Below are 26,091 nucleotides of genomic sequence, written 5' to 3'. Positions count from 1 at the left end.
CCCCGAGCTGACAATGTACAAAATCTGTCGTTCTGCCCCTGAACAAGGCAGTTAACCCACTGTTCCTAGGCCGTCATTGAAAATAAGAATATGTTCTTAACTGACTTGCCTAGTTAAGAATGTAGGTGTGTCTTTTGGTTTAAAAGCAGTCAAATTTCAATTAGTGTGCAATTGACCAATAAAGTGATCTAAGGGTCATCTGGATCACTGAAGTGTTATAGATTGTGCGATAGAAATGTAAAGGTAATTTCAGAATGAGCCGACATAGGCAGCATTTACCCTGAATGCTGTCTGCACTAACGCGGGAACATTGCCAATCACGGCTGTAACGCTGAACTTCCAAAAAAAAATCCCTCACGGGCATTTAGCCGACCCCTGGTGTATGCTATAAAACACTGATATTCACTGTTCGACTGTTCGACTGTTTTACTGTTCGACTGTTCGAGGTTCATAACAGTCTGTAAAATTGACAAACGTAGCCTTTTTTTTTATAAATGTGAGCAACTGAGGCCAAGGAAAGAGCCTGTGCATTTGCTGTGAATGTCTGGTAAAAGCTTTGTGTTAGCACATGCCACATGCCACCGGAAGCATGACCGAATACAAACAGTGTAGCTATTCTCTCCGCAAGGCAATCAAACAGGCTAAGTCCCAGTACAGAGACAAAATCGAGTCGCAATTCAACAGCTCAGACACAAGAGGTATGTGGCAGGGTCTACAGTCAATCACGGATTACAAAAAGAAAACCAGCCCCGTCGCGGACCAGGATGTCTTGCTCCCAGACAGGCTAAACAACTTTTTTGCCCGCTTTGAGGACAATAAAGTGCCACTGACACGGCCCCCTACCAAAACCTGCGGGCTCTCCTTCACTGCAGCCGAGGTGAGTAAAACATTTAAACGTGTTAACCCTCGCAAGGCTGCAGGCCCAGACGGCATTCCCAGCCGCGTCCTCAGAGCATGCGCAGACCAGCTGGCTGGTGTGTTTACGGACATATTCAATCAATCCTTATCCCAGTCTGCTGTTCCCACATGCTTCAAGAGGGCCACCATTGTTCCTGTTCCCAAGAAAGCTAAGGTAACTGAGCTAAACGACTACCGCCCCGTAGCACTCACTTCCGTCATCATGAAGTGCTTTGAGAGACTAGTCAAGGACCATATCACCTCCACCCTACCGGACACCCTAGACCCACTCCAATTTGCTTACCGACCCAATAGGTCCACAGACGACGCAATCGCAACCACACTGCACACTGCCCTAACCCATCTGGACAAGAGGAATACCCATGTGAGAATGCTGTTCATCGATTACAGCTCAGCATTTAACACCATAGTACCCTCCAAACTCGTCATCAAGCTCGAGACCCTGGGTCTCGACCCCGCCCTGTGCAACTGGGTCCTGGACTTCCTGACGGGCCGCCCCCAGGTGGTGAGGGTAGGTAACAACATCTCCACCCCGCTGATCCTCAACACTGGGGCCCCACAAGGGTGCGTTCTGAGCCCTCTCCTGTACTCCCTGTTCACCCACGACTGCGTGGCCATGCACGCCTCCAACTCAATCATCAAGTTTGCGGATGACACTACAGTGGTAGGCTTGATTACCAACAACGACGAGACGGCCTACAGGGAGGAGGTGAGGGCCCTCGGAGTGTGGTGTCAGGAAAATAACCTCACACTCAACGTCAACAAAACAAAGGAGATGATTGTGGACTTCAGGAAACAGCAGAGGGAGCACCCCCCTATCCACATCGACGGGTCAGTAGTGGAGAAGGTGGAAAGTTTTAAGTTCCTCGGTGTACACATCACGGACAAACTGAATTGGTCCACCCACACAGACAGCGTTGTGAAGAAGGCGCAGCAGCGCCTCTTCAACCTCAGGAGGCTGAAGAAATTCGGCTTGTCACCAAAAGCACTCACAAACTTCTACAGATGCACAATCGAGAGCATCCTGTCGGGCTGTATCACCGCCTGGTACGGCAACTGCTCCGCCCACAACCGTAAGGCTCTCCAGAGGGTAGTGAGGTCTGCAGAACGCATCACCGGGGGCAAACTACCTGCCCTCCAGGACACCTACACCACCCGATGTCACAGGAAGGCCATAAAGATCATCAAGGACAACAACCACCCAAGCCACTGCCTGTTCACCCCGCTATCATCCAGAAGGCGAGGTCAGTACAGGTGCATCAAAGCAGGGACCGAGAGACTGAAAAACAGCTTCTATCTCAAGGCCATCAGACTGTTAAACAGCCACCACTAACATTTAGCGGCCGCTGCCAACATACTGACTCAACTCCAGCCACTTTAAAAATGGGAATTGATGGAAATTATGTAAAAATGTACCACTAGCCACTTTAAACAATGCCACTTAATATAATGTTTACATACCCTACATTACCCATCTCATATGTATATACTGTACTCTATATCATCTACTGCATCTTGCCATCTTTATGTAATACATGTACCACTAGCCACTTTAAACTATGCCACTTTATGTTTACATACCCTACAGTACTCATCTCATATGTATATACCGTACTCTATACCATCTACTGCATCTTGCCATGCCGTTCTGTACCACCACTCATTCATATATCTTTATGTACATATTCTTTATCCCTTTACACTTGTGTGTGTATAAGGTAGTAGTTGTGGAATTGTTAGGTTAGACTACTTGTTGGTTATTACTGCATTGTCGGAACTAGAAGCACAAGCATTTCGCTACACTCCCATTAACATCTGCTAACCATGTGTATGTGACTAATAAAATTTGATTTGATTTGATTTGATTTGATTTGACATGAAATAAATTCTGAAGTTTATCTTTTACCCACCTGTTAACGTTTGTCTGGTTTATCACATCAGAAATCACTCCATCCCCCCCTGCCGATGGCTCTCCAACAACAGGTTACCAAACACACAAAACTCCTAGCCAAGATTCCCAAGGACGCAGAAGCAACTGTGGTCTTAGTGGGTAAGATTAAGGAGTGTGTGCGTGTGGGCGATGGTGCGGGTGCCTATTTGCAAGCATGTGTGCAGGAGTGTGTGATGTGTGTATTTGTGTGTAGGTGTTTGTATGTGTGTGTCTGAATGTATGTTGCGTGTGTTTTGGATGTACATGTATTTCCAGGCTACATTTGTAAATATTGACTTTTTCCGTTCACGTGATAGGCCTAAGGCGTTGTGTACCAGGGTTCTCCCCAAATAATGCAAGCGTGGCGCTGTGTCACCTTGTGGACTGGCTGTGCCACTATGTCAAATATATATATATATATATTTTTTTTTTACTTTATTTGTTATCATTTAAGGCCATGCACCATACCTTAATAGAGTATTTTTTTTGCTCTAGATTGCAGGAAATGGCAGTTACTTATAGGTGTTAAAAAAAACAAAAATCTCTGAATCACTTCCCCTCTCCAGTCACCGCCTCCACCCCCCGCCGTACTCAGCAGTACCACCTTGTTCAAAAATCCTGGGGTGAACCCTGTATACCAATTCATTTAATTTCTAGCTGGCACAACTCACCTCTCCCCTGACAGTGATAGATTTGTTTGATTTCTCAAACAAAATAGCTGCCCTGGAATCACCCGTTGGATATATCCAGTCCAGTCATTGTTAGCATAACTTGCCTTTGTTAGCCATCAACCATCAGCACAAGCATTGTTCCCAGAGATCCTCCACTGTGTGTCATTCCTCAGGTTGCGTGGATTTCCTGGAGCAGCCAGCTATGGCCTTCATCAGGCTGAGTGAGGCGGTCCTGCTGGAGTCGGTCCTGGAGGTGCCGGTGCCGGTCCGTTTCCTCTTTGCACTGCTTGGACCCGCTCAGTCCAACATGGACTACCATGAGATTGGACGCTCCTTCTCCACCCTCATGTCTGACAAGGTAGCCAACCTGGAAGAAAAAAAATGTCACACAACTTTTTCCCTAATTCCTCTGAGCTGTAAATGGTACCAATAGTACAAACATTCAGGGCTGGTTTCCCGGAGTCAGATTAAAACTAGTCCTGGACAGAAAAATCATCAGTAATCAACCTCCATTGAAAGTGCTTCCAAGTCAAGAACTAGGCTAAATCTGGGTCAGGGAATCAGTTCTTCAAGATCTTAAAGACCATTGCCCATCTCTTTAAAAACCTCCCCAGAACTTCCACGAGGTGGCCTACTTTGCGGACGACCGGCAGGACCTGCTGAACGGCATTAATGAGTTCTTGGACTGCAGCATCGTCATCCCCCCGTCGGACGTGGAAGGCAAGGACCTGCTGAAGACAGTGGCCTCCTTCCAGAAGCAGATGCTGCGCAAGAGGAAGGAGAGAGAGAACATCAAGACCCACACCACCCCCTGGACAGACCAGGAGACCAAAGGTGATTATAATGTCTTTGATTGATTGTTTTAATTACTTTTTATTTTTGTATTTTTTGTATTCATACAGTCCATATATAACAATAAGGGTATATTTTCTAAGACCATTCATTTATTCAGCCGATACCTTATGTGTGAAGCACATATGTACCCGTTTAGGATCCCAGGACTAGATTGAGAATCACAGGCATAAGTTTCTTTCTGTCTGTCTGTCTGTCTGCCTGCCTGTCTTTAAAAAAAAATTTCTTTTTTTAATTCACCTTTATTTAACCAGGTAGGCCAGTTGAGAACAAGTTCTCATTTACAACTGCGACCTGGCCAAGATAAAGCAAAGCAGTGTGACACAAACAACACAGAGTTACACATGGGATAAACAAACGTACAGTCAATAACACAATAGAAAAATATATATACAGTGTGTGCAAATGTAGTAAGATTAGGGAGGTAAGGCAATAAATATTCCATAGTGGCGAAATAATTACAATTTAGCAATTAAACACTGGAGCGATAGATGTGCAGAAGATGAATGTGCAAGTAGAATGAATGAATGTGCAAGTCTGTCTGTCTGTCTGTCTGTCTGTCTGTCTGTCTGTCTGTCTGTCTGTCTGTCTGTCTGTCTGTCTGTCTGTACTGCACTGCAGAGGTGAGCCAGGATGAGCAGGAAGATGAGGAGGATCAGGAGGTGGACCCCATGAAGAGGTCGGGCATCCCCTTTGGAGGCCTCATCCATGACATCAGGCGGCGCTACCCGCGCTACGCCAGCGACATCAAGGACGCCTTGGACTCACAGTGCATCGCCGCTGTCATCTTCATCTACTTCGCCGCCCTCTCACCCACAATCACCTTTGGAGGGCTGCTGGGTAAGAGAGCATGGGGGCTCATGCCCACAATAATTGTTTTTCTTCTACCTCAAGGATGTGATTGACTGACTTGTCAGAACAAACAATGACATGTTTGCTATCTGTCCTAAGAGGATGTGTACTCCATAAAGAGCTAGCTAGCTAAATAACCAGCTAGCTTGATAGATCCTCAAATTTGGAAAAACATTTGTGACGACCTAGCTAGCTGGGCATCACCATTTCCTTGTATCTCTACTGTACATGTCACTGTAGGTTTTAGATACTGATTCGTTCATTGTTACTGTACAGTGTTCTCAATAACTAGAAAGTAGCTGTTACTGAATGAGAGGACGTTTAAAACTGTCTGTCAATATCCTTCTGCCTTTCCATTTAAACAGGAGAGAAAACAGAGGGCATGATGGGAGTGTCTGAGCTCATCATCTCCACAGCGACCCTGGGGGTACTTTTCTCTCTGATGGCTGGACAGCCCCTCCTCATCATCGGCTTCTCAGGACCCCTGCTGGTGTTTGAGGAGGCCTTCTACAAGGTGCCTGAACAGAAACATATTTACAGCATGGCGATGGTAGATTATAATCCATCCAAAAATCACAGTCATTTTATACATTAAAAAAATTGTCATGACAACGTTAGGAAAGTTCATGTTCCGTTTGAAAACCTATTTTCTCCTATTCTGAGCCTAATAGCCCTCTCCTGCAGTCAAACGACCTAGTGGCGTCATGGGTGGAATGTTATACATTTTATCAGAAATAATAAACAATATTTTTTTAAACCCGCTGAAAGGTGTTTCTATGCCAAACGGTTTTGTTATATTTCAGTCTTCTGTGCTGTATGTAAAGTGTAATTTTGGGATGCACATTTAAAATGTAATACATTTCAACTCTATATCTGATGTGGTACATGTGTCTTCTTTATTCTAAGGCAAAAACCATGTGTGTGAGGTGTATACTTTTGTTTCCAAGTAGATTTGTTTAAGACTACCAAGAAACTCTGTCTAACCCTGATTTAGCCCTCTGCGGTAAAAGGTTAAACATCTATTTAACCCTCCCTCCCTTTTCCACCCTCAGTTCTGCCAGGCCCAGGGCTTTGAGTACCTGACGGGCCGGGTGTGGATCGGCTTCTGGCTCGTCTTCATAGTGCTGTTGATAGTGGCGGCCGAGGGAAGCTTCTTGGTTAAATACATCTCACCCTTCACCCAGGAAATATTTGCCTTCCTCATCTCACTCATCTTCATCTACGAGACCTTCTCCAAGCTCATCAAGGTACAACCAGTAGACAATGTTTTACATGACGACAGTCTAAGGGGCTGTAACTTTGTTGTTCTTTGGAAAATAATAGAATAGATCAAATTGACCAGATGTGGTATTTGGCATATAATAATCACTGAAATTCAAATAAATCATTTTATGGTAAGTCCCAGCTGGTTGCATGGGATCCGTCCATTTGACTGTGACATGGGTATTTTTGCTTTTTACAGGTATTCCAGGAGCATCCTCTGATGAGAAGCTACCCGCCTGCCTTTGGCCTTCCCGGCATGGAGTTCACCAACCCCACAGACCCCCACGGCCCCATCCTAAACCAACCCAACACGGCCCTGCTGTCTTTCATCCTCATGCTTGGTACCTTCTTTGTGGCCTACTTCCTTAGGAAATTGCGCAACAGTCGATTCCTGGGCGGGAAGGTAACCTATCGCAGCCATTTTCTCAGAAACCCCTCATGTGTTTTCTATGGGCTCATGTCAAATTTTTGTCTATGTGTATCTGTCTTACAAATTACAATAACAATTTGATCACAAAAAACTTGAAGTGTTATGGATGCAGTATGAATTTCCTGTTTTAGGCCTATATGATCTCTGCAAGTGACCCTATGATGTGAAGAATTCACTTTTATCATGTGATCCCCCAAGGCCAGAAGAATCATCGGAGACTTTGGCATCCCCATCTCCATCCTGTTCTCTGTACTGTTGAGTTACTCTGTCCCCGACACATATACCCAGGTAACCATGACAACTAACTCCTACATCTATCCGTACAGATATCTAAAGGCTCCACTCCATCCCTGATAACTACACGCCCTAACTCACACACCACTAACACATTGAATATTTAAATAACGTCTCTCACAACCAACTCTCCTGTACTTCCTCGTCATAACAACTGGTCCTGTTCCTGTCGCTTGGGGTTTTACAGAAGCTGAATGTACCGTCTGGTTTCTCAGTCACGTCTCCTGACAAGCGGGGCTGGTTCATCAGTCCGTTCGGCGACCTCAAGCCCTTCCCCGCGTGGATGATGGGGGCATCGGTGGTGCCCGCCCTCCTCGTCTTCATCCTCATCTTCATGGAGACACAGATCACCTCGTAAGTGTTGCAGGTTGCTATGGTAAAACAGTTCACTTTTGTTCAGTGAAGAGAGTGTCAATCCGTATAGTGGTGCCTGTCAGATGTGTTAGACTAGATCAGCTTGTGATCAGGATACAGGTTGGCTCATGCATACAGTTGAAGTCGAAAGTTTACATACACCTTAGCCAACTACATTTAAACTCAGTTTTTCACAATTTCTGACATTTAATCCCAGTAAAAATTCCCTGTTTTAGGTCAGATAGGATCATCACTTTATTTTAAGAATGTGAAATGTCAGAAAAATTGTAGAGCGAATGATTTATTTCAGCTTTTATTTCTTTCATCCCATTCCCAGTGGGTCAGAAGTTTACATACATTCAATTAGTATTTGGTAGCATTGCCTTTAAATTGTTTAACTTGGGTCAAACGTTTCAGGTAGCCTTCCACAAGCTTCCCACAATAAGTTGGGTGAATTTTGGCCCATTCCTCCTGACAGAGCTGGTGTAACTGAGTCAGGATTGTAGGCCACCTTGCTTGCACACACTTTTTCAGTTCTGCCCACAAATTTTCTATGGGATTGAGGTCAGGGCTTTGTGATGGCCACTCCAATACCTTGACTTTGTTGTCCTTAAGCCATTTTGCCACAACTTTGGAAGTATGTTTGGGGTCATTGTCCATTTGTTAGACCCATTTGCGACCAAGCTTTAACTTCCTTACTGATGTCTTGAGATGTTGCTTCAATATATCCACATAATTTTCCTTCCTCATGTTGCCATCGATTTTGTGAAGTGCGCCAGTCCCTCCTGCAGCAAAGCTGCCACCCCCGTGCTTCACGGTTGGGATGGTGTTCTTCAGCTTGCAAGCATCCCCCTTTTTCCTCCAAACATAACGATGGTCATTATGGCCAAACAGTTCTATTTTTGTTTCATCAGTCCAGAGGACATTTCTCCAAAAAGTACAAACTTAGTCCCCATGTGCAGTTGCAAACCGTAGTCTGGCTTTTATATGGCAGTTTTGGAGCAGTGGCTTCTTCCTTGCTGAGCGGCCTTTCAGGTTATGTCGATATAGGACTTGTTTTACTGTGGTAATAGATATTTTTGTACCTGTTTCCTCCAGCAACTTCACAAGGTCCTTTGCTGTTGTACTGGGATTGATTTGCACTTTTCGCACCAAAGTACGTTCAACTCTAGGACACAGAACGCGTCTCCTTCCTGAGCAGTATGACGGCTGCGTGGTCGGCTGCGTGGTCCCATGGTGTTTATACTTCTGTACTATTGTTTGTACAGATGAACGTGGTACCTTCAGGCGTTTTGAAGTTGTGGAAGTCTACAATTTTTTTTCTGAGGTCTTGGCTGATGTCTTTTGATTTCCCCATGATGTCAAGCAAAGAGGCACTGCGTTTGAAGGTAGGCCTTGAAATACATCCACAGGTACACCTCCAATTGACTCAAATGATGTCAATTAGCCTATCAGAAGCTTCTAAACCAGGACATAATTTTCTGGAATTTTCCAAGCTGTTTAAAGGCACAGTCAACTTAGTGTATGTAAACTTCTGACCAACTGGAATTGTAATACAGTGAATTATAAGTGAAATAATCTGTCTGTAAGCAATTGTTGGAAAAATTACCTGTGTCATACACAAAGTAGATATCCTTACTGACTTGCCAAAATTATAGTTTGTTAACAAGAAGTTTGTGGAGTGGTTGAAAAACTAGTTTTAATGACTCCAACCTAAGTGTATGTAAACTCCCCACTTCAACTGTACCCCGCCAGGCTCCAAGACAATGTGCTGTAGGACGTTGGTATTGAGCTAAAGGCTAGAGCTGCTGCTTTCAAGGAGCGGGAGACTAATCCGGACGCTTATAAGAAATACCACTATGTCCTCAGACGAACCATCGAACAAGTAAAGCGTCAAGACAGGATTAAGATATAATCCTACCACACCGGCTCTGGCTTTATTATGGACTACAAAGGGAGACCCAGACGCGAGCTGCCCAGTGACGTGAGCTTACCAGATTAGCTAAATGCCTTTTATGCTTGCTTCGAGACAAGCAACAATGAAGCATGCACGAGAGCACCAGCTGTTCTGGATGACTGTGTGATAATACTCTCAGTAGCCGATGTGAACAAAACCTTTAAGATTCACAAAGCAGCTGGGCCAGACAGATTACCAGGACATGTTCTCAAAGCATGCGTGGACCAACTGTCAAGTGTCTTCACTGACATGTTCAACCTCTCCCTGGCCGAGTCTGTAATACCTACATGTTTCAAGCAGACCACCATAGTCCCTTTGCCCAAGGAAGCGAAGGTCACCTGCCTAAATGATTATCTCTTGTGGCACTCACGTCGGTAGCCATGAAGTGCTTTGAAAGGCTGGTCATGGCTCACATCAACAGCATCCTCCCGGACACCCTAGATCCACTCCAATTCGCATACCGCCCCAACAGATCCACAGATGACGCAATCTCAATCGCACTCCACACTGCCCTTTCTCACCTGGACAAAAGGAACACCTATGTGAGAGTGCTGTTCATTGACTACAGCTCAGGGTTCAACACCGCAGTGCCCACGAAGCTCATCACTAAGCTAAGGATTCTGGGACTAAACACCTCCCTCTGCAACTGGATCCTGGACTTCCTGAAGGGCCGCCCCCAGGTGGTAAGGGCAGGCAAAAAACACGTGTGCCACGCTGACCCTTAACACTGGGGCCCCTCAGGGGTATGTACTTAGTCCCCTCCTGTACTCCCTGTTCACCCACAACTGCGTGGCCACATACGACTCCAACACCATCATTAAGTTTGCTAACGACACAACAGTGGTAGGCCCGGTCACCGACAATGATGAGACGGCCTATTGGGAGGTCAGAGAACTGGCAGTGTGGTGCCAGGACAACAACCTCTCCCTCAATGTGCACAAGACTAAGGAGCTGATCGTGGACTACAGGAAAAGGTGCGCCGACCAGGCCCCCATTAACATTGACGGGGCTGTAGTGGGTCGAGAGTTTCAAGTTCCTTGGTGTCCACATCACCAACGAACTATCATAGTCCAAAAATACCAAGACAGTAATGAAGAGGGCACGACAAAACCTTTTCCCCCTCAGGAGACTGAAAAGATTTGGCATGGGTCCCCAGATTCTCAAAAAGTTATACAGCTGCACCATCGAGAGCATCCTGACCAGTTGCATGACCGCCTGTTATAGCAACTGCTCGGCATGTGTAAGGCGCAACAGAGGGTTGTGCACACGGCCCAGTACATCACTGGGGCCAAGCTCCCTGCCATCCAGGACCTATATAATAGGCGGTGTCAGAGGAAAGCCCATAAAATTGTCAAAGCCTCCGGTCACCAAAGTTATAGACTGTTTTCTCTGCTACCACACGGCAAGTGGTACCGGAGCGCCAAGTCTCAGACCAAAAGGCTCCTCAACAGTTTCTACCCCCAAGCCATAAGGCTGCTGAACAATTAATAAAATCGCCACCGGACAATTTACATTGACCCCCCCCTTTTTGTACACTGCTGCTACTCACTGTTTGTTATCTATGCATAGTCACTTCCCCCCTACCTACATGTACAAATTACCTCAACTAACCTGTACCCCCGCACACTGACTCGGTACCGGTGCCCCCTGTATATAGCCACGTTATTGTTATTATTTTTGTCTTTCTTTTTATGATTCTTTTTTACTTTATTTTATTTGGTCAATATTTTCTTAACTCTTCTTGAACTGCACTGTTGGTTAAGGGCTTGTAAGTAAGAATTTCATGGTAAGGTCTACACTTGTTGTATTCCGCGCATGGGAAAAATAAAGTTTTGATTTGGTACCCAGCCAGGCTCCAAGACAGTGTGCTGTGGGACGTTGGTTCCCAGCCAGGCTCCAAGACAATGTGCTGTAGGACGTTGGTACCCAGCCAGTCTCCAAGACATTGTGCTGTAGGACGTTGGTTCCCAGCCAGGCTCCAAGACATTGTGCTGTAGGACGTTGGTTCCCAGCCAGGCTCCAAGACAATGTGCTGTAGGACGTTGGTACCCAGCCAGGCTCCAAGACAATGTGCTGTAGGACTTTGATACCCAGCCAGGCTCCAAGACAATGTGCTGTAGGGCGTTGGTACCCAGCCAGTCTCCAAGACATTGTGCTGTAGGACGTTGAAACCCAGCCAGGCTCCAAGACAATGTGCTGTAGGACGTTGATACCCAGCCAGGCTCCAAGACAATGTGCTGTAGGACGTTGATACCCAGCCAGGCTCCATGACAATGTGCTGTAGGACGTTGGTACCCAGCCAGTCTCCAAGACAATGTGCTGTAAGACGTTGAAACTCAGCCAGGCGCTAATGAGTCTCTCTCTCCTCACTGAATGAATGACAAATGGGTGAATGGGTGATAATTGTGCATCTTACTTCAAAATGTAATTTAAATTAGGAATAACTGAATGACAAGGAGGGTAAAGAGGTTGATTTAATTTAGAAAGACAATAGTGTACTGATGAGTTTGTGTTATGCCTATTCATCAGCAGCAAGTTATTTGACCGCAGGTCTTGTGGGTTGATACCATTCTCTGTTTTAATTCATAAAAAGTTATTATGGGACTTTTATTTACTATAACTCTATTACTAATCAAATGTATTGTAAGTGAAATGAAAACATGCTATGTGTTGCAATATGCCTTTAGAATAATGCAAAATCCTTGACTAAACGATGCCAGTCAAGCTGCACAGCCGGCCAATCGAAACTAATTTCACACATAATAAGAGTTAGCCTGTATTCTGTTAGCATATTCTGCAGTTTCTATTACACTTACCTTTGTCAAATAATTCTCAGAATTCAGGAGGTGCAGCTCTATTTCCAAATGTCACCTTTTCCAAGAATATCCGTGCTGTCCATGCATTCAGCACATGACCACTCGCACGGCAGCATTGCTCTGCCTACTAAGCAAAAACTAGTAACATAATAAACTTTAAATTAAAATATGCTATTCCGGATGAATGGGCAATAGAAACGTATAATGGTGCATGTGACTTCAATGAACTGAATGATGAGGAGGGGGAAGATGGTGATTGAATTTAGACCAAAAGTTTAATGATGATGAAGAATTGTGGATGTTGTGGGCGGTCTAATTATTTTATTATAAAAGGCTGGAAAAAAGTGTTAAATTTCCCCTCAATGAGTCAAATCAGACACTAAGTACAACACAATGTGTGTAGTTCACAATGGCAAGCCCAACCAAACGAATGAACCCACTGACAGCATTGCAAATGCTGCAGAATTTCGTTGAGTTGGAGTTGGAGTCGGATGAAGGATCAGATATTGATCTAGAAATCGACATTGCTGATGAAGAGTCTTCATCTGATTCTGATGTTGACTTCAAGCCTCTGCCTCCGAAGCCTGAGCCTCGCCGCAGAAAAACCAGAACAGAGCCAACTGAGACGGTGATCCCAACTGCCACGGTGAGACAGGAGTCTGGGAGGGATGGTACGATGATACAGGAGTCTGGGAGGGATGGCACGGTGAGACAGGAGTCTGGGAGGGATGGCACGGTGAGACAGGAGTCTGGGAGGGATGGCACGGTGAGACAGGAGTCTGTGAGGGATGGCACGGTGAGACAGGAGTTTGGGAGGGATGGCACGGTGAGACAGGAGTCTGGGAGGGATGGTACAGTGAGACAGGAATCTGGGGGGGTGGTACGGTTTGGGTAGAAAAGAGTGGCGAGTTTATGTGACATGCAGATGTGAGAGATTGTACATGAGATTGTACTGTTGTTCATGCACACAGAAAAGGAAACAGTACATGGGACATGTCTATGGATGAACTCAAAGCATTTATTGCACTCTTGTATGTCCGAGCATGATGTGGAGTCATTATGGTCTGATAGGTATGGGGTGGACTTTTTCAGAGAGACCATGCCTCGCAACCGCTTCAGAGAGACCATGCCTCGCAACCGCTTCAGAGAGACCCTGTCTCGCAACCGCTTCAGAGAGACCCTGTCTCGCAACCGCTTCAGAGAGACCCTGTCTCGCAAGCTCTTCAGACAGACCCTGCCACGCAACCGTTTCAGACAGACCCTGCCTCGTAACCGCTTCAGAGAGACCCTGCCACCTAACCTCTTCAGAGAGACCCTGCCACCTAACCTCTTCAGAGAGACCCTGCCACGCAACCGCTTCAGAGAGACCCTGCCACGCAACCGCTTCAGAGAGACCCTGTCTCGCAACCGCTTCAGAGAGACCCTGTCTCGCAAGCTCTTCAGACAGACCCTGCCACGCAACCGCTTCAGAGAGACCCTGCCTCGTAACCGCTTCAGAGAGACCTTGCCTCGTAACCGCATCAGAGACCCTGCTTCATAACCGCTTCAGAGAGACCCTGCCTCGTAACCGCTTCAGAGAGACCCTGCCTCGTAAGCGCTTCAGAGAGACCCTGCCACGCAACCGCTTCAGAATATTTATTCATGCAATTCATCCTTTACAATTGTTCATGCACTGATGCTTTTGTTTTGGAATACGGCAAATCACTTCACCTGGCTGGTTAAGTTATTATTATCTTTTTTCATTTCTACTTTGTCAGAAGAATCTGTAACTGGTCTTTATTTAGTTCTATAACTCTATTACTAATCAAATATACAAATAAAGTTGATCAAATGGATTATACTGTAATGTTTTTATTGTAACGGAAACTAAAATAGGCCAACTTTTTTATTGAGGACTTTGTAGAATTGTACAAAACATATCCTTGACTTTTAGTGTTAACCAACAGACACCTGATCCATCTCTTGAATTAACCAATCAGATTGTAGTAAAGTGAAGAGGAAAGACGTTACACAATTACGATCTTCATATCACAGGCACAGAACCAGATACTCTGTGTAACGATAACCAACAAATAACAACATGAAAATAGGGCTTCTTTCTACTTGTGGTGTCCTGGAACACATAAAGGATATGTGCTGTGCATTTTCTAGTGTGTATGTGAACATGCTCACGTTTGTGTATGTGATTTTGCACTTATAGTCTGTGTTTATGCATGTGTGTGTGTGTGTGTGTGATTTTGCACGCATATCTGTGTGTGTATGATTTTGCACGAATGTGTTTCTGTATGTATGTGTGTGTGTACAGCAGTGTTTATTTACACCTCCCTTACCCCCCTCTCCCCCATCCCAGACTCATCGTCAGCAAGAAGGAACGTCGCCTGGTCAAGGGCTCTGGCTTCCACCTTGACCTGCTGCTCATCGTCACGCTGGGCGCCATGTGCCCTCTGTTAGGCCTGCCCTGGCTCACCGCGGCCACGGTGCGCTCTGTCACGCACGTCAACGCCCTTACTGTCATGAGCAAGGCCACAGCGCCCGGCGAGAAGCCTGTGATCCAGGAGGTGAAGGAGCAACGGTTGACAGGCCTTGTAGTCGCCGTGCTCGTGGGTGAGGAGGATGCTGTTGTTCTGGAAAGGGTTGGTTTGGATATCTAGGTCCTGGGGTGGTTGTTGTGATGTGAAGGAAGGTGTTCCTCATAGTATATAGTGGTCCATTCTGAGGTGTCTTTGAATCAGGACTCGGGAAAGTAACATGGAAAGCAAACCAAGAAATAGGAAAATAAACAGACAATGAGTTGACAGTGACTTCAGTCTAGTTGTAGAGATGTTATTTATCTGTGTATAACAATGCTTCCACTGGTTGAAGAGGTGTTATTTATCTGTGTATAACAAGGCTTCCTCTGGTTGTAGAGGTGTTATTTATCTGTGTATAACAAGGCTTCCTCTGGTTGTAGAGGTGTTATTTATCTGTGTATAACAAGGCTTCCTCTGGTTGTAGAGGTGTTATTTATCTGTGTATAACAGGGCTTCCTCTGGTTGTAGATGTGTTATTTATCTGTCTATAACAAGGCTTCCTCTGGTTGTAGAGGTGTTATTTATCTGTGTATAACAGGGCTTCCTCTGGTTGTAGATGTGTTATTTATCTGTGTATAACAAGGCTTCCTCTGGTTGTAGAGGTGTTATTTATCTGTGTATACATTTACATTTACATTTAAGTCATTTAGCAGACGCTCTTATCCAGAGCGACTTACAAGTTGGAGGCTTCCTCTGGTTGTAGAGGTGTTATTTATCTGTGTATAACAAGGCTTCCTCTGGTTGTAGAGGTGTTATTTATCTGTGTATAACAAGGCTTCCTCTGTGATTTAAAATTAACAAACCTTGTATTTATGTTCCTGTTTGCTGTTCCACCTGAACAAAAAGCTTGTCAATTTTTTGTTCTGGATTAAAATTTAGTTCTGGGTTAACATTTAGTCCGTACTTAACCTTTTGTTTTAGCTTAACATTTAGTTCTGGTTAACATTTAGTTCTGGTTAACATTTAGTTCTGGTTAACATTTCATTTTGTTTAACCTTTAGTTATGTTTTAACATCTAATTCTGGATTAGCATTTAGTTTTGGATTAACATTTTGTTCTGGATTAACATTTAGTTGTGATTTAACATTTAGTCCTCGCTTAACATTTAGTTGTGGGTTAACATTTAGTTTTGGTTTAACATTTACTTGTGGTTTAACATTTACTTGTGGTTAACATTTAGTTCTGGTTTAACATTAGTCTTCGGTTAACCGAGATTGACTACCCTACAGATCCCTAGGCAACCTAGATGTCGCACATTTGACCTTTCACCTTTGACTTTCCATAGGCATGTCCCTCGTGATGACAGATGTGCTTCGTCACATTCCGCTGGCCGTGTTGTTCGGGATCTTCCTCTACATGGGCGTCACGTCAATCACCGGCATCCAGCTCTACGAGCGCATCACTCTCATGTTCACGCCAGCCAAGCACCACCCCGACCACATATACGTGACCAAGGTGAGCCCTTTACCAGAATATCATGGAGAGTCTAACCACATATACTGTACGTAACCAAGGTGTTCCCCATACCAGAATATGATGATCAGTTTCTGTTATAGATGTCTGGTTTCTATTCCTGGTCTGTTTGTGATTTTATTGAGATTGTGTGTGTGGGCTTAATTTGAAATACAATTTAAAAAATATATAAAAATCAATAACAATATGATGAAGTTGCCCCAATACATTGATCTAATGTCACTTTTGTGATCAATGTAAGTAAAAGACTAGAGGAGATCCACCCAGTAGATGGAGCTCAATCCATCTAATTCTATATAACAAATTCCATATGCTGGGTAACAACTATTTTTTGCCTGTCTGTCTGTCTGTATGTCTAGCATGTCAATTGTCCTGCCCTGAACATTATCCCTAAACAAATGATTTCCAAACACTGTTAATTGGCAATAAAGTATGAATTCAATACAATTCGCAACACTGTACTTAAATCATGCAGGTATAATACATTACGAGGCAGTTATAATGGATTGTAAGGCTTGTCATAAGCATGTATAACCCCGTGTGTGTGTGTGTGTGTGTGTGTGTGTGTGTGTGTGTGTGTGTGTGTGTGTGTGTGTGTGTGTGTGTGTGTGTGTGTGTGTGTGTGTGTGTGTGTGTGTGTGTGTGTGTGTGTGTGTGTGTGTGTGTGTGTGTGTGTGTGTGTGTGTGTGTGTGTGTGTGTGCGTGCGTGCTGCAGGTGAAGACGTGGCGTATGAACATGTTCACCATCATCCAGCTGGCCTGCATCATGTTGCTGTGGGTGGTCAAGTCCACCGTGGTCTCGCTCGCCTTCCCCTTCATCCTCATCATGACCGTGCCGCTCCGCCGCCTCATCCTCTCCCGGATCTTTGAAGAGCGTGAGCTCCAGGCGGTAGGTGGACATTCCTGGAATTATCCGAATTCTGGCCCAATCATCTGGTCTGGGCAACATTGGGTCACACATTAGAAGTAGTAGCATGGCCCTGCCTACACCTAAAGACTTGCTTTTTAAATTAGATAAGCAAAAAATATTCCACTTTATTTGGAACAGCAAGCCAGACAAAATTAAACAGCCCTGTTTATATAATGAATATGAATTTGGAGGGCAGAAATGATGAAATATTAAAACATTGGACCTCTCAATAAAGGCTTCAGTCATTCAAAAGCTATATTTAAATCTGAAATGGTTCTCTAGCCCACTGGTTCTCAACTCTGGTCCTGGGGATCCAAAGGGTGGACATTTTTGTTTTTGCCCTAGCACCACACAGCTGATTCAAATGATCAACTCATCAAAAGGCTTTGATGATTTGAATCAGGTGTGTAGTGCTAGGGCAAAAACAGAAACGTGCACCCTTTGGGTCCCCAGGACCAGGATTGAGATCCACTGCTAGCAGATTAGTAAGAGTGGCTCACCCCGTGTTCAAGAATGGCCTTTTTCCCTTTATTCAGATTACAATCTCTCACTTTCGGTTGTTTGACAACGAAATAATCTCCAAAATATAGCTATTTTTAAAACAAGCCATAGAAAGCTGGTTGAAATGTTAGTTTAATCCACCAGAAAAGACAGAACAAATATTAGATAAAATATTATGGTTAAACTCAAATAAACAAATTGGTAAAAATATATATAAAATTACTTGAGGAAAAAAAAAATTATCAGCATAATCTTTGTAAATGATGTCATAAATAGGACTGGTGGAGATATGTCAGACATGCAGCTAGCAAAAGTATATGGAAATGTCTGCTCTACTCAAAATTACATCCAACTGATTGCAGCATTACCTCAAAAATGGAGGAGAAGTGGAAAGGAAAGAAGGTAAGGAATTTATATGTCGGCCCTGCATTAAAGACCAAAATTGTTTTAAGTAAAAAAGTAGACCAGTTTAATTTAAGGACACAAAAATTGACAGCTTGCAAAATAGTTGGAGGAGATTTTCAATGTACCGATTCCATGACACATGGTTTATGAACTGATACACAAAACGACACCGGATTAAGAAATTATTGCAGCCAATAGAATGTCATATACATGAACAAAAAATATAAGCGCAAGCAACAATTTCAACGATTTTACTGCGTTACAGTTCATATAAGGAAATCAGTCAATTGAAATAAATTAATTTGGCCTTGATCTATGGATTTCACATGATTGGGCAGGGGCACAGCCATGGGTGGGCTTGGGAGGGCTTAGGCCCACCCACTCACCCACTGGGGAGCCAGGCCCAGCCAATCAGAATGATTTTTTCCCCACAAAAGGTCTTTATTACAGACAGAAATATTCCTAATTTTCATCAGCTGTCTGGCTGGTCTCAGACGATCCCGCAGGTGAAGAAGCCAGATGTGGAGGTCCTGAGATGGCGTAGTTACACATGGTCTGCGGTTGTGAGGCCGGTTGGACGGACCGCCAAAATCTCTAAAATGTCGTTGGAGGTTGCTTATGGTAAAGAAATGAACATTCAATTCTCTGGCAACTGCTCTGGTGGACAAGCTGTAGTCAGCATGCCAATTGTACGCTCCCTCACAACTTGAGTGGCCACTTTAAAACGGCACATTTTAGAGTGGCCTTTTATTGTCCCCAGCACAAGCTGCACCTATGTACTAATCATGCTGTTTAATCAGCTTTTTGATATGTCACACCTGTCACATGGCTGGATTTTCTTGGCAAAGGAGAAATGCTCACTAACATGGACTTAAACAAATTTGTGCACATTTGAGAGAAATTAGCTTTTTGTGTGTATGGAAAATTTCTGTGATCTTATATTTCAGCTCACGAAACATTGGACCAACACTTTAGATGTTGCGTTTATATTTTTGTTCAGTGTATCTGGGGGAAACAACCATCCCAGCTTTAAATCAAAACTGGATGGTGTTCAGAGATAGATGGGAGGGGTTGAGGGTAGCTGAAGGCTGGGACTGGATGGTCTTCAGAGATAGATGGGAGGGGTTGAGGGTAGCTGAAGGCTGGGACTGGATGGTCTTCAGAGATAGATGGGAGGGGTTGAGGGTAGCTGAAGGCTGGGACTGGATGGTCTTCAGAGATAGATGGGAGGGGTTGAGGGTAGCTGAAGGCTGGGACTGGATGGTCTTCAGAGATAGATGGGAGGGGTTGAGGGTAGCTGAAGGCTGGGACTGGATGGTCTTCAGAGATAGATGGGAGGGGTTGAGGGTAGCTGAAGGCTGGGACTGGATGGTCTTCAGAGATAGATGGGAGGGGTTGAGGGTAGCTGAAGGCTGGGACTGGATGGTCTTCAGAGATAGATGGGAGGGGTTGAGGGTAGCTGAAGGCTGGGACTGGATGGTCTTCAGAGATAGATGGGAGGGGTTGAGGGTAGCTGAAGGCTGGGACTGGATGGTCTTCAGAGATAGATGGGAGGGGTTGAGGGTAGCTGAAGGCTGGGACTGGATGGTCTTCAGAGATAGATGGGAGGGGTTGAGGGTAGCTGAAGGCTGGGACTGGATGGTCTTCAGAGATAGATGGGAGGGGTTGAGGGTAGCTGAAGGCTGGGACTGGATGGTCTTCAGAGATAGATGGGAGGGGTTGGGGGTAGCTGAAGGCTGGAACTAAAAACAAACAAAAGATAACTAATGTAAAATATACTGTCCATAAAATGTATATAGTGTAGCATGTATAAAATGGAAGTAGAAGCCTAAATATTGTTGTCCATTAGTTAACTCCAATTAGGGAGGGGTGGTAGGGTTAGGGTAAAATAATAAAGAAGGAAAGTATTATACATAATATATATATATATATATATTTAAAATAATATATATATTTACAATAACAGCAAAAAAATCTATGGGTGGGATTGGAAGTGATGCAGACAATTACATTGATGGATGCTACAATCTGTCTCCATTAAAGCTGATCTACACCCCTAATTTAACCAAAAAATAACAATAAAAAAAAGTTGTAGCATGGATACCCTGTACTCTCAGTGAATTTTAGTTTGTTTGTGAAAGGTACACAACTACAGTACTGTAGTATTTCATTTGACTATTCAAACATAATCAGCTTTCTGTTAAAATATTTCTGTCCTTGAAATTAAGGCTCCACACCTCATTATCTAAATGACAACAACTTGAGAACGGACTTTGTCAAAACACAGAGGATAATGGTGTGTGTGTGTGGTGTGGTGTGTGTGTGGTGTGTTTCACTATATTGGCCCAACGCATCAAGACACTAATCTAATGAATCAAGATGATGGTAACATCCCAACCTCCCTCTCCTTCACCCTCACCCTCTCCCTCTCCCTCCCTCTCCCAACCTCCCTCACCCTCTCCCTCTCCCAACCTCCCTCTCCCTCACCCTCTCCCAACCTCCCTCTCCCTCTCCCTCACCCTCTCCCTCTCCCTCTCCCTCTCCCTCACCCTCACCCTCTCCCTCTCCCTCACTCTCATCCTCTACAGCTCGACGGGGAAGACGAGTCATCCCCCAACTTTGACGAGGATGGTCGGGACGAGTATAACGAGATTCACATGCTTGTTTAGACACGTGACATGGGGAGGCCCAATAGGCTCTCACTGTCTCCCAACACTAACCAATTACGAGCAAGCTTCTTTGGAGGGCAAACCTTATTATGTCTGGGTAGCTGTATTTTTCAACCCCCCCCCCCCCCCCCCCCCAGATGTGCTGAGGGTAGAATATTTTTCCAGCAGAGAAACATTATTATGTATACATATATATTATATGTGTATATTACTGTGTGTAATTTCCTTTAACGGTCAAGCTCACTACAGATTCCAGGCGTACGTGTAATGTCGACAACCCCAAGGATTCCAGTAGGTTGGTTTCCTCTCCCAGTGTTGGAGTCCCATATTTTTTGGGGCACCGGTGGGATGAACACTGGTTGTACGACACCCTCACATGTTTCACCAGGAGCCAATACTCCACTGCCTCCTCAGCGTAACTGCCTTCCCCCTCTTCTTCATACTGTAGGCATTATCAGTGCAGTTTGATGACGTCGCTAACCAAACAGTATGACGTTCCCTTTTATTTGTTTTTAGTTGTTTGCTACTCGCAAGGACACGCTCACCTTTGACCTTTGCGATTCACCTGCACTGCCACACCAGTTCCCTGGTCCAAGAACAGAAGAATCATTGGATGAGACCTCTCAGGGCATTTCTTCTGAAACGAAGATGCACTGAGGACTGCTTGTGTGTTGGAGCAGTTTTTCTTTATGAGGTATATTCTGCATTACATGCCAGTCCAATGATGTCACTGTGGATGTATATGTGAACACATTGTGATCTGCTGACCTTGAATACGTTTCAATTGTTTCTTTAGTACTTGTGACCATATGAATGAAATGTTATCCTACCTATTTATTTAAATGTTGTTTTAGTTGCCAAAATTCTATGAAGCCATATTGACATATGGGATTCTTTCTAAATGTCTGTTTGTTCAATTAATAACTTTATTTGAAACCTTTGTCACAGTCACTGGAATTATGCCACAGTTATCAAAATCACTGTATAGCACTACTGTCATGGTGTACTTACATGTTCTGAGGGCAACTGTTGGATGTGAAGGGTACTGAAGCTTCATACGAACCTAACCCTTGAACTGCAAATAGATCTTTGACCATTAGTTTGTTGTTCCTGTTGTGAACACAAATCAGTCATGACATTTTTAAATGTTTTTCAAGTTATACACAGTTGGTTCAGAAGGGATTCTATACAACTTAGCATTTGTTTAACATGTACAGTCTCTGGAATGGACTCTTTACCTCAAAGTTCAGAGTTATACCCCATACAGAATGTCTGTGTGTTTAAAATGTTTTCATGAGCTGTGTTGCAGAACCATTTTTGACTCTGGTTGTATTAATGCTAAATGCTAGGATTGGAGACTTATTGAATGCAGATTGTGTATGGACAACCTACTTAGCCCCACACCATGTGAGACTTATTGAATGTATAGGCCTACCCAATGGGCACACACTGGTTGAGACAACGTTGTTTGACGTTGAACCAACGTGGAATAGACGTTGTATTGCGGTCAGGGGACAGAGAAAGACCGACACTCAAAAAAAAGTCCTCAGTCAAGAATTGGAATTGTGGTTATTATTCAAAAGAATAATAAGGGTTGATCTGTCAGTATTCTCTGAGTGTTGGAACAGGGACATGAACATTGAATTGTTATGGAGCCGGGGAAAAGGCCTGGCATGTCAGACGTTGGGAATCCACAATGTTTCGTCACCTGATACCTCCATGCTAGCACAGACCAGACCACCCACCCAAAATCTAGGAATATAGCCTTGTTATTTTTGAACCGACGCTACCTAGACCTCTCGCTTGATTGAAAGTCTCCGGGCCCTTTTTTTCCCCCCTCATTTGATTGGATGTCTAGGACAAGGAATGTTTTTGTTGTCTGTACATTATGCACACTTGTGAAGGCTATTAATTAATAAGTAGACAATCAGAAATGTACTCCTGTATAGCTTTATGTATCTACTGTCATCAGGAATATGATAGAACCGCTAACCCTGTGGCGACATCCTATTGTATAATGAGCTCGTTTTTCCCCAGTCCTTTTTTGTACTGCATATTCATTTGAATTAATGAGTCATTCCAAACTTGTTTGCGCCATGTAATAAATATGACGTTATAAAGGTGAAGATCCCCTTTAAATAGTTATTATTCTCTTTAGAATTCGCTAAGCGTCAGGTCAGTGATTATTTAAAGGGGAATTTTACTTTAATTGAGAGTCTTGAGGCATTGAAAGATGTCCTGCAGGCCACAATGGTTTTTACATGCTATACTTGTGTGTTAAAATCAGCATGAAGTCATGTCACACACAAATATAGTGACACACACATAAACATATTGCCACACTCAAACAGAGATATAACTCGTTCTGCTCTGAAAACGATACCTGACTGTAATGACGAAGTGTGGTTTGTCAGTCTGAGAATTTTTTTTAATGTGAGTTTATTTTATGGTAAATTATTAATTACTTTAGCATTAGTAATACTGAAATATACTTATGTTATGTGGATACTTGAATAGCAATTCAGCCTGCTGTTATTGTGAAGGAGTTTTCAAACTACTGTAAAACAAATTATTTTTTTGTCTGAAAATAAATATTTATTATGTGTTTCAAATAAATCTATCAACTCTTTATTCAATACTCATTTAAGTACATAACAATATAATACAACACTATTAGCACCATAGTTTAATATATGGGTGTGCAGTGGTGATATGTTACGTGTGGTAGGTGGGGTGGAGCCCTACCAATATCCAGGAGATTTGCATTAAATTCTGTTATTGCATGTCACAACAATATAGGATAACAGTTAGCAACCATAACCTTTTATTATATAAAAAAATGCTTGATTTTATAAAGCATAAGTGGTCACGTTCCCATTGTATTGTTGTTTTCGTCAGTTTTCGTTGAGTAAGGCCGCTATTTCAGCCTCGTTCTGTGCTTTCTGTGTTGGAGGGGCAGACAGAAAAAGTACAGAGTGTAGGCGTCGTTGATCTTGTCTGTTTGCGCGTGATTGGCTCAGGGTGCTGTCACTCATGGGGACACTACATCACCGCAGCACCTGCTGGGAGAGCTAGCCAGGAAAAACACCTCTTTGGTGCTCCATTGGTTTACAGTAGAAGTGCCCGCCTAAGAAAGCTCATTGTCCACTGATAAATCAACACCTTGTGTCTGGTAACTTTGATTGGACTGTCAACTTCATAGCTAGTTCGTTTTTTTCTATGTACATTTACCACGTCTTCAAGCTAGGTAGCTTAGCTAGCTGAAACATGTTGACTAGCTTAGCTATCTCCTAGCAAATAATTTTCAAACAGCCTTATGAAAGTAATGTAGAGATAAAACGTCTTGGTTCTCATTAGCCACCTAAACTTTAAAATATGTCCATCCGTTAAAATAAAGCAAGCTGGAAAAGAAGATTCAAGTCAAGTGGTTGGTGGTGGACCATGGAGCAGTGGCTAATATCTGTTTTGAGGTAGGCTAGCTATACTATCCTATATGTCTTATTGTTGATGTTTGATGGTAGACTGTAATACCCATGGAACCACATGTTGAAGAAGGACTAGTTATAAATATGTTTGATGTAACTAAAACCGTGCAATAGCTGAAGCGAGGGAATAACATTATGAACTATGCATATTGTTAATAGGCAGGCAGACACACGAAGTGTCGCAATATTACAGACCGATTACTAGCTAGTTTACTCTATAAAGTATGCTCCACTACAGTCGTCTTCTAATATGATTTAAAGATATGGGAAGTAGCCATAAACTGATCATAACCCAAATGTTACAATGTTTGTATGTCTGACTCAAGACTAAATTCTGGGAATAGTGATTAGTCCATTTCACATGTAGCCAGTGTAGTGTACTGGTTTCTATTCATATGACTTTGTTGATTGAGCTTGCACTACCAATATGTTCAAGTTAATATTGCCACAGTGCATGTGTCAATATTTATTTTTATGTATGTCATACAGATATCCAACTTACTGTTTGCTAACTCGAGTGTGTCTCACTTGATAGTGTATTTGTATGTCTGCGGTTGTGTGTGTGTCTATTTACATGCTTGCGTGTGTGTACGATGTGTTCCCACACCAGAGGGTTGGCTCTCAGAGTCCCGTCGATGCATTGCAGAGTGGTGATGTGGACACAGCAGGGGGAGGGGCAGAGTGGTGATGTGGACACATCAGGGGGAGGAGCAGAGTGGTGATGTGGACACAGTAGGGGGAGGAGCAGAGTGGTGATGTGGACACAGTAGGGGGAGGAGCAGAGTGGTGATGTGGACACAGCAGGGGGAGGAGCAGAGTGGTGATGTGGACACAGCAGGGGGAGGAGATGAGTGGTGATGTGGACACAGCAGGGGGAGGGGCAGAGTGGTGATGTGGACACAGCAGGAGGAGGAGCAGAGTGGTGATGTGGACACATCAGGGGGAGGAGCAGAGTGGTGATGTGGATACATCAGGGGGAGGGGCAGAGTGGTGATGTGGACACAGCAGGGGGAGGAGCAGAGTGGTGATGTGGACACAGCAGGGGGAGGGGCAGAGTGGTGATGTGGACACAGCAGGGGGAGGAGCAGAGTGGTGATGTGGACACAGCAGGGGGAGGAGCAGAGTGGTGATGTGGACACAGCAGGGGGAGGGGCAGAGTGGTGATGTGGACACAGCAGGGGGAGGGGCAGAGTGGTGATGTGGACACAGCAGGGGGAGGGGCAGAGTGGTGATGTGGACACAGCAGGGGGAGGGGCAGAGTGGTGATGTGGACACAGCAGGGGGAGGGGCAGAGTGGTGATGTGGACACAGCAGGGGGAGGGGCAGAGTGGTGATGTGGACACAGCAGGGGGAGGGGCAGAGTGGTGATGTGGACACAGCAGGGGGAGGAGCAGAGTGGTGATGTGGACACAGCAGGGGGAGGAGCAGAGTGGTGATGTGGACACAGCAGGGGAGGAGCAGAGTGGTGATGTGGACACAGCAGGGGAGGAGCAGAGTGGTGATGTGGACACAGCAGGGGCGGAGCAGAGTGGTGATGTGGACACAGCAGGGGGAGGAGCAGAGTGGTGATGTGGACACAGCAGGAGGAGGAGCAGAGTGGTGATGTGGACACATCAGGGGGAGGAGCAGAGTGGTGATGTGGACACATCAGGGGGAGGAGCAGAGTGGTGATGTGGACACATCAGGGGGAGGGGCAGAGTGGTGATGTGGACACAGCAGGGGGAGGGGCAGAGTGGTGATG

General features: G+C 44.4%; 2 protein-coding genes across 5 annotated transcripts in view; both read left to right on the top strand.

Moving 5' to 3' along the window:
- Window positions 1-23,481, top strand: part of LOC139546307 (anion exchange protein 3-like) — a 91,039-nt gene extending 67,558 nt beyond the window's left edge. For all 4 annotated transcript variants that reach the window (XM_071354522.1, XM_071354521.1, XM_071354525.1 and 1 more), the window contains 13 exons: window positions 2,860-2,968; window positions 3,693-3,877; window positions 4,134-4,353; window positions 4,993-5,211; window positions 5,589-5,737; window positions 6,276-6,470; window positions 6,686-6,889; window positions 7,115-7,204; window positions 7,398-7,564; window positions 14,688-14,941; window positions 16,193-16,362; window positions 17,096-17,269; window positions 20,785-23,481. In XM_071354522.1, the coding sequence (XP_071210623.1) occupies window positions 2,860-2,968; window positions 3,693-3,877; window positions 4,134-4,353; window positions 4,993-5,211; window positions 5,589-5,737; window positions 6,276-6,470; window positions 6,686-6,889; window positions 7,115-7,204; window positions 7,398-7,564; window positions 14,688-14,941; window positions 16,193-16,362; window positions 17,096-17,269; window positions 20,785-20,865 (2,217 nt within the window). In that variant the 3' untranslated portion in view covers window positions 20,866-23,481. The remainder of the gene's footprint in view (window positions 1-2,859; window positions 2,969-3,692; window positions 3,878-4,133; window positions 4,354-4,992; window positions 5,212-5,588; window positions 5,738-6,275; window positions 6,471-6,685; window positions 6,890-7,114; window positions 7,205-7,397; window positions 7,565-14,687; window positions 14,942-16,192; window positions 16,363-17,095; window positions 17,270-20,784) is intronic.
- A 440-nt stretch (window positions 23,482-23,921) lies between these two features.
- LOC139546305 (uncharacterized) overlaps window positions 23,922-26,091 on the top strand; it is a 28,838-nt gene continuing 26,668 nt past the window's right edge. Inside the window, exon 1 of the mRNA XM_071354518.1 lies at window positions 23,922-24,335. The gene's annotated coding sequence lies outside the window, so the exon portion shown is untranslated. The remainder of the gene's footprint in view (window positions 24,336-26,091) is intronic.

Source organism: Salvelinus alpinus, chromosome 20, assembly GCF_045679555.1.
Source record: "Salvelinus alpinus chromosome 20, SLU_Salpinus.1, whole genome shotgun sequence".
In the NCBI taxonomy this organism is placed as follows: Eukaryota; Metazoa; Chordata; class Actinopteri; order Salmoniformes; family Salmonidae; genus Salvelinus; species Salvelinus alpinus.
This window is presented reverse-complemented; position numbering and strand designations above follow the sequence as displayed.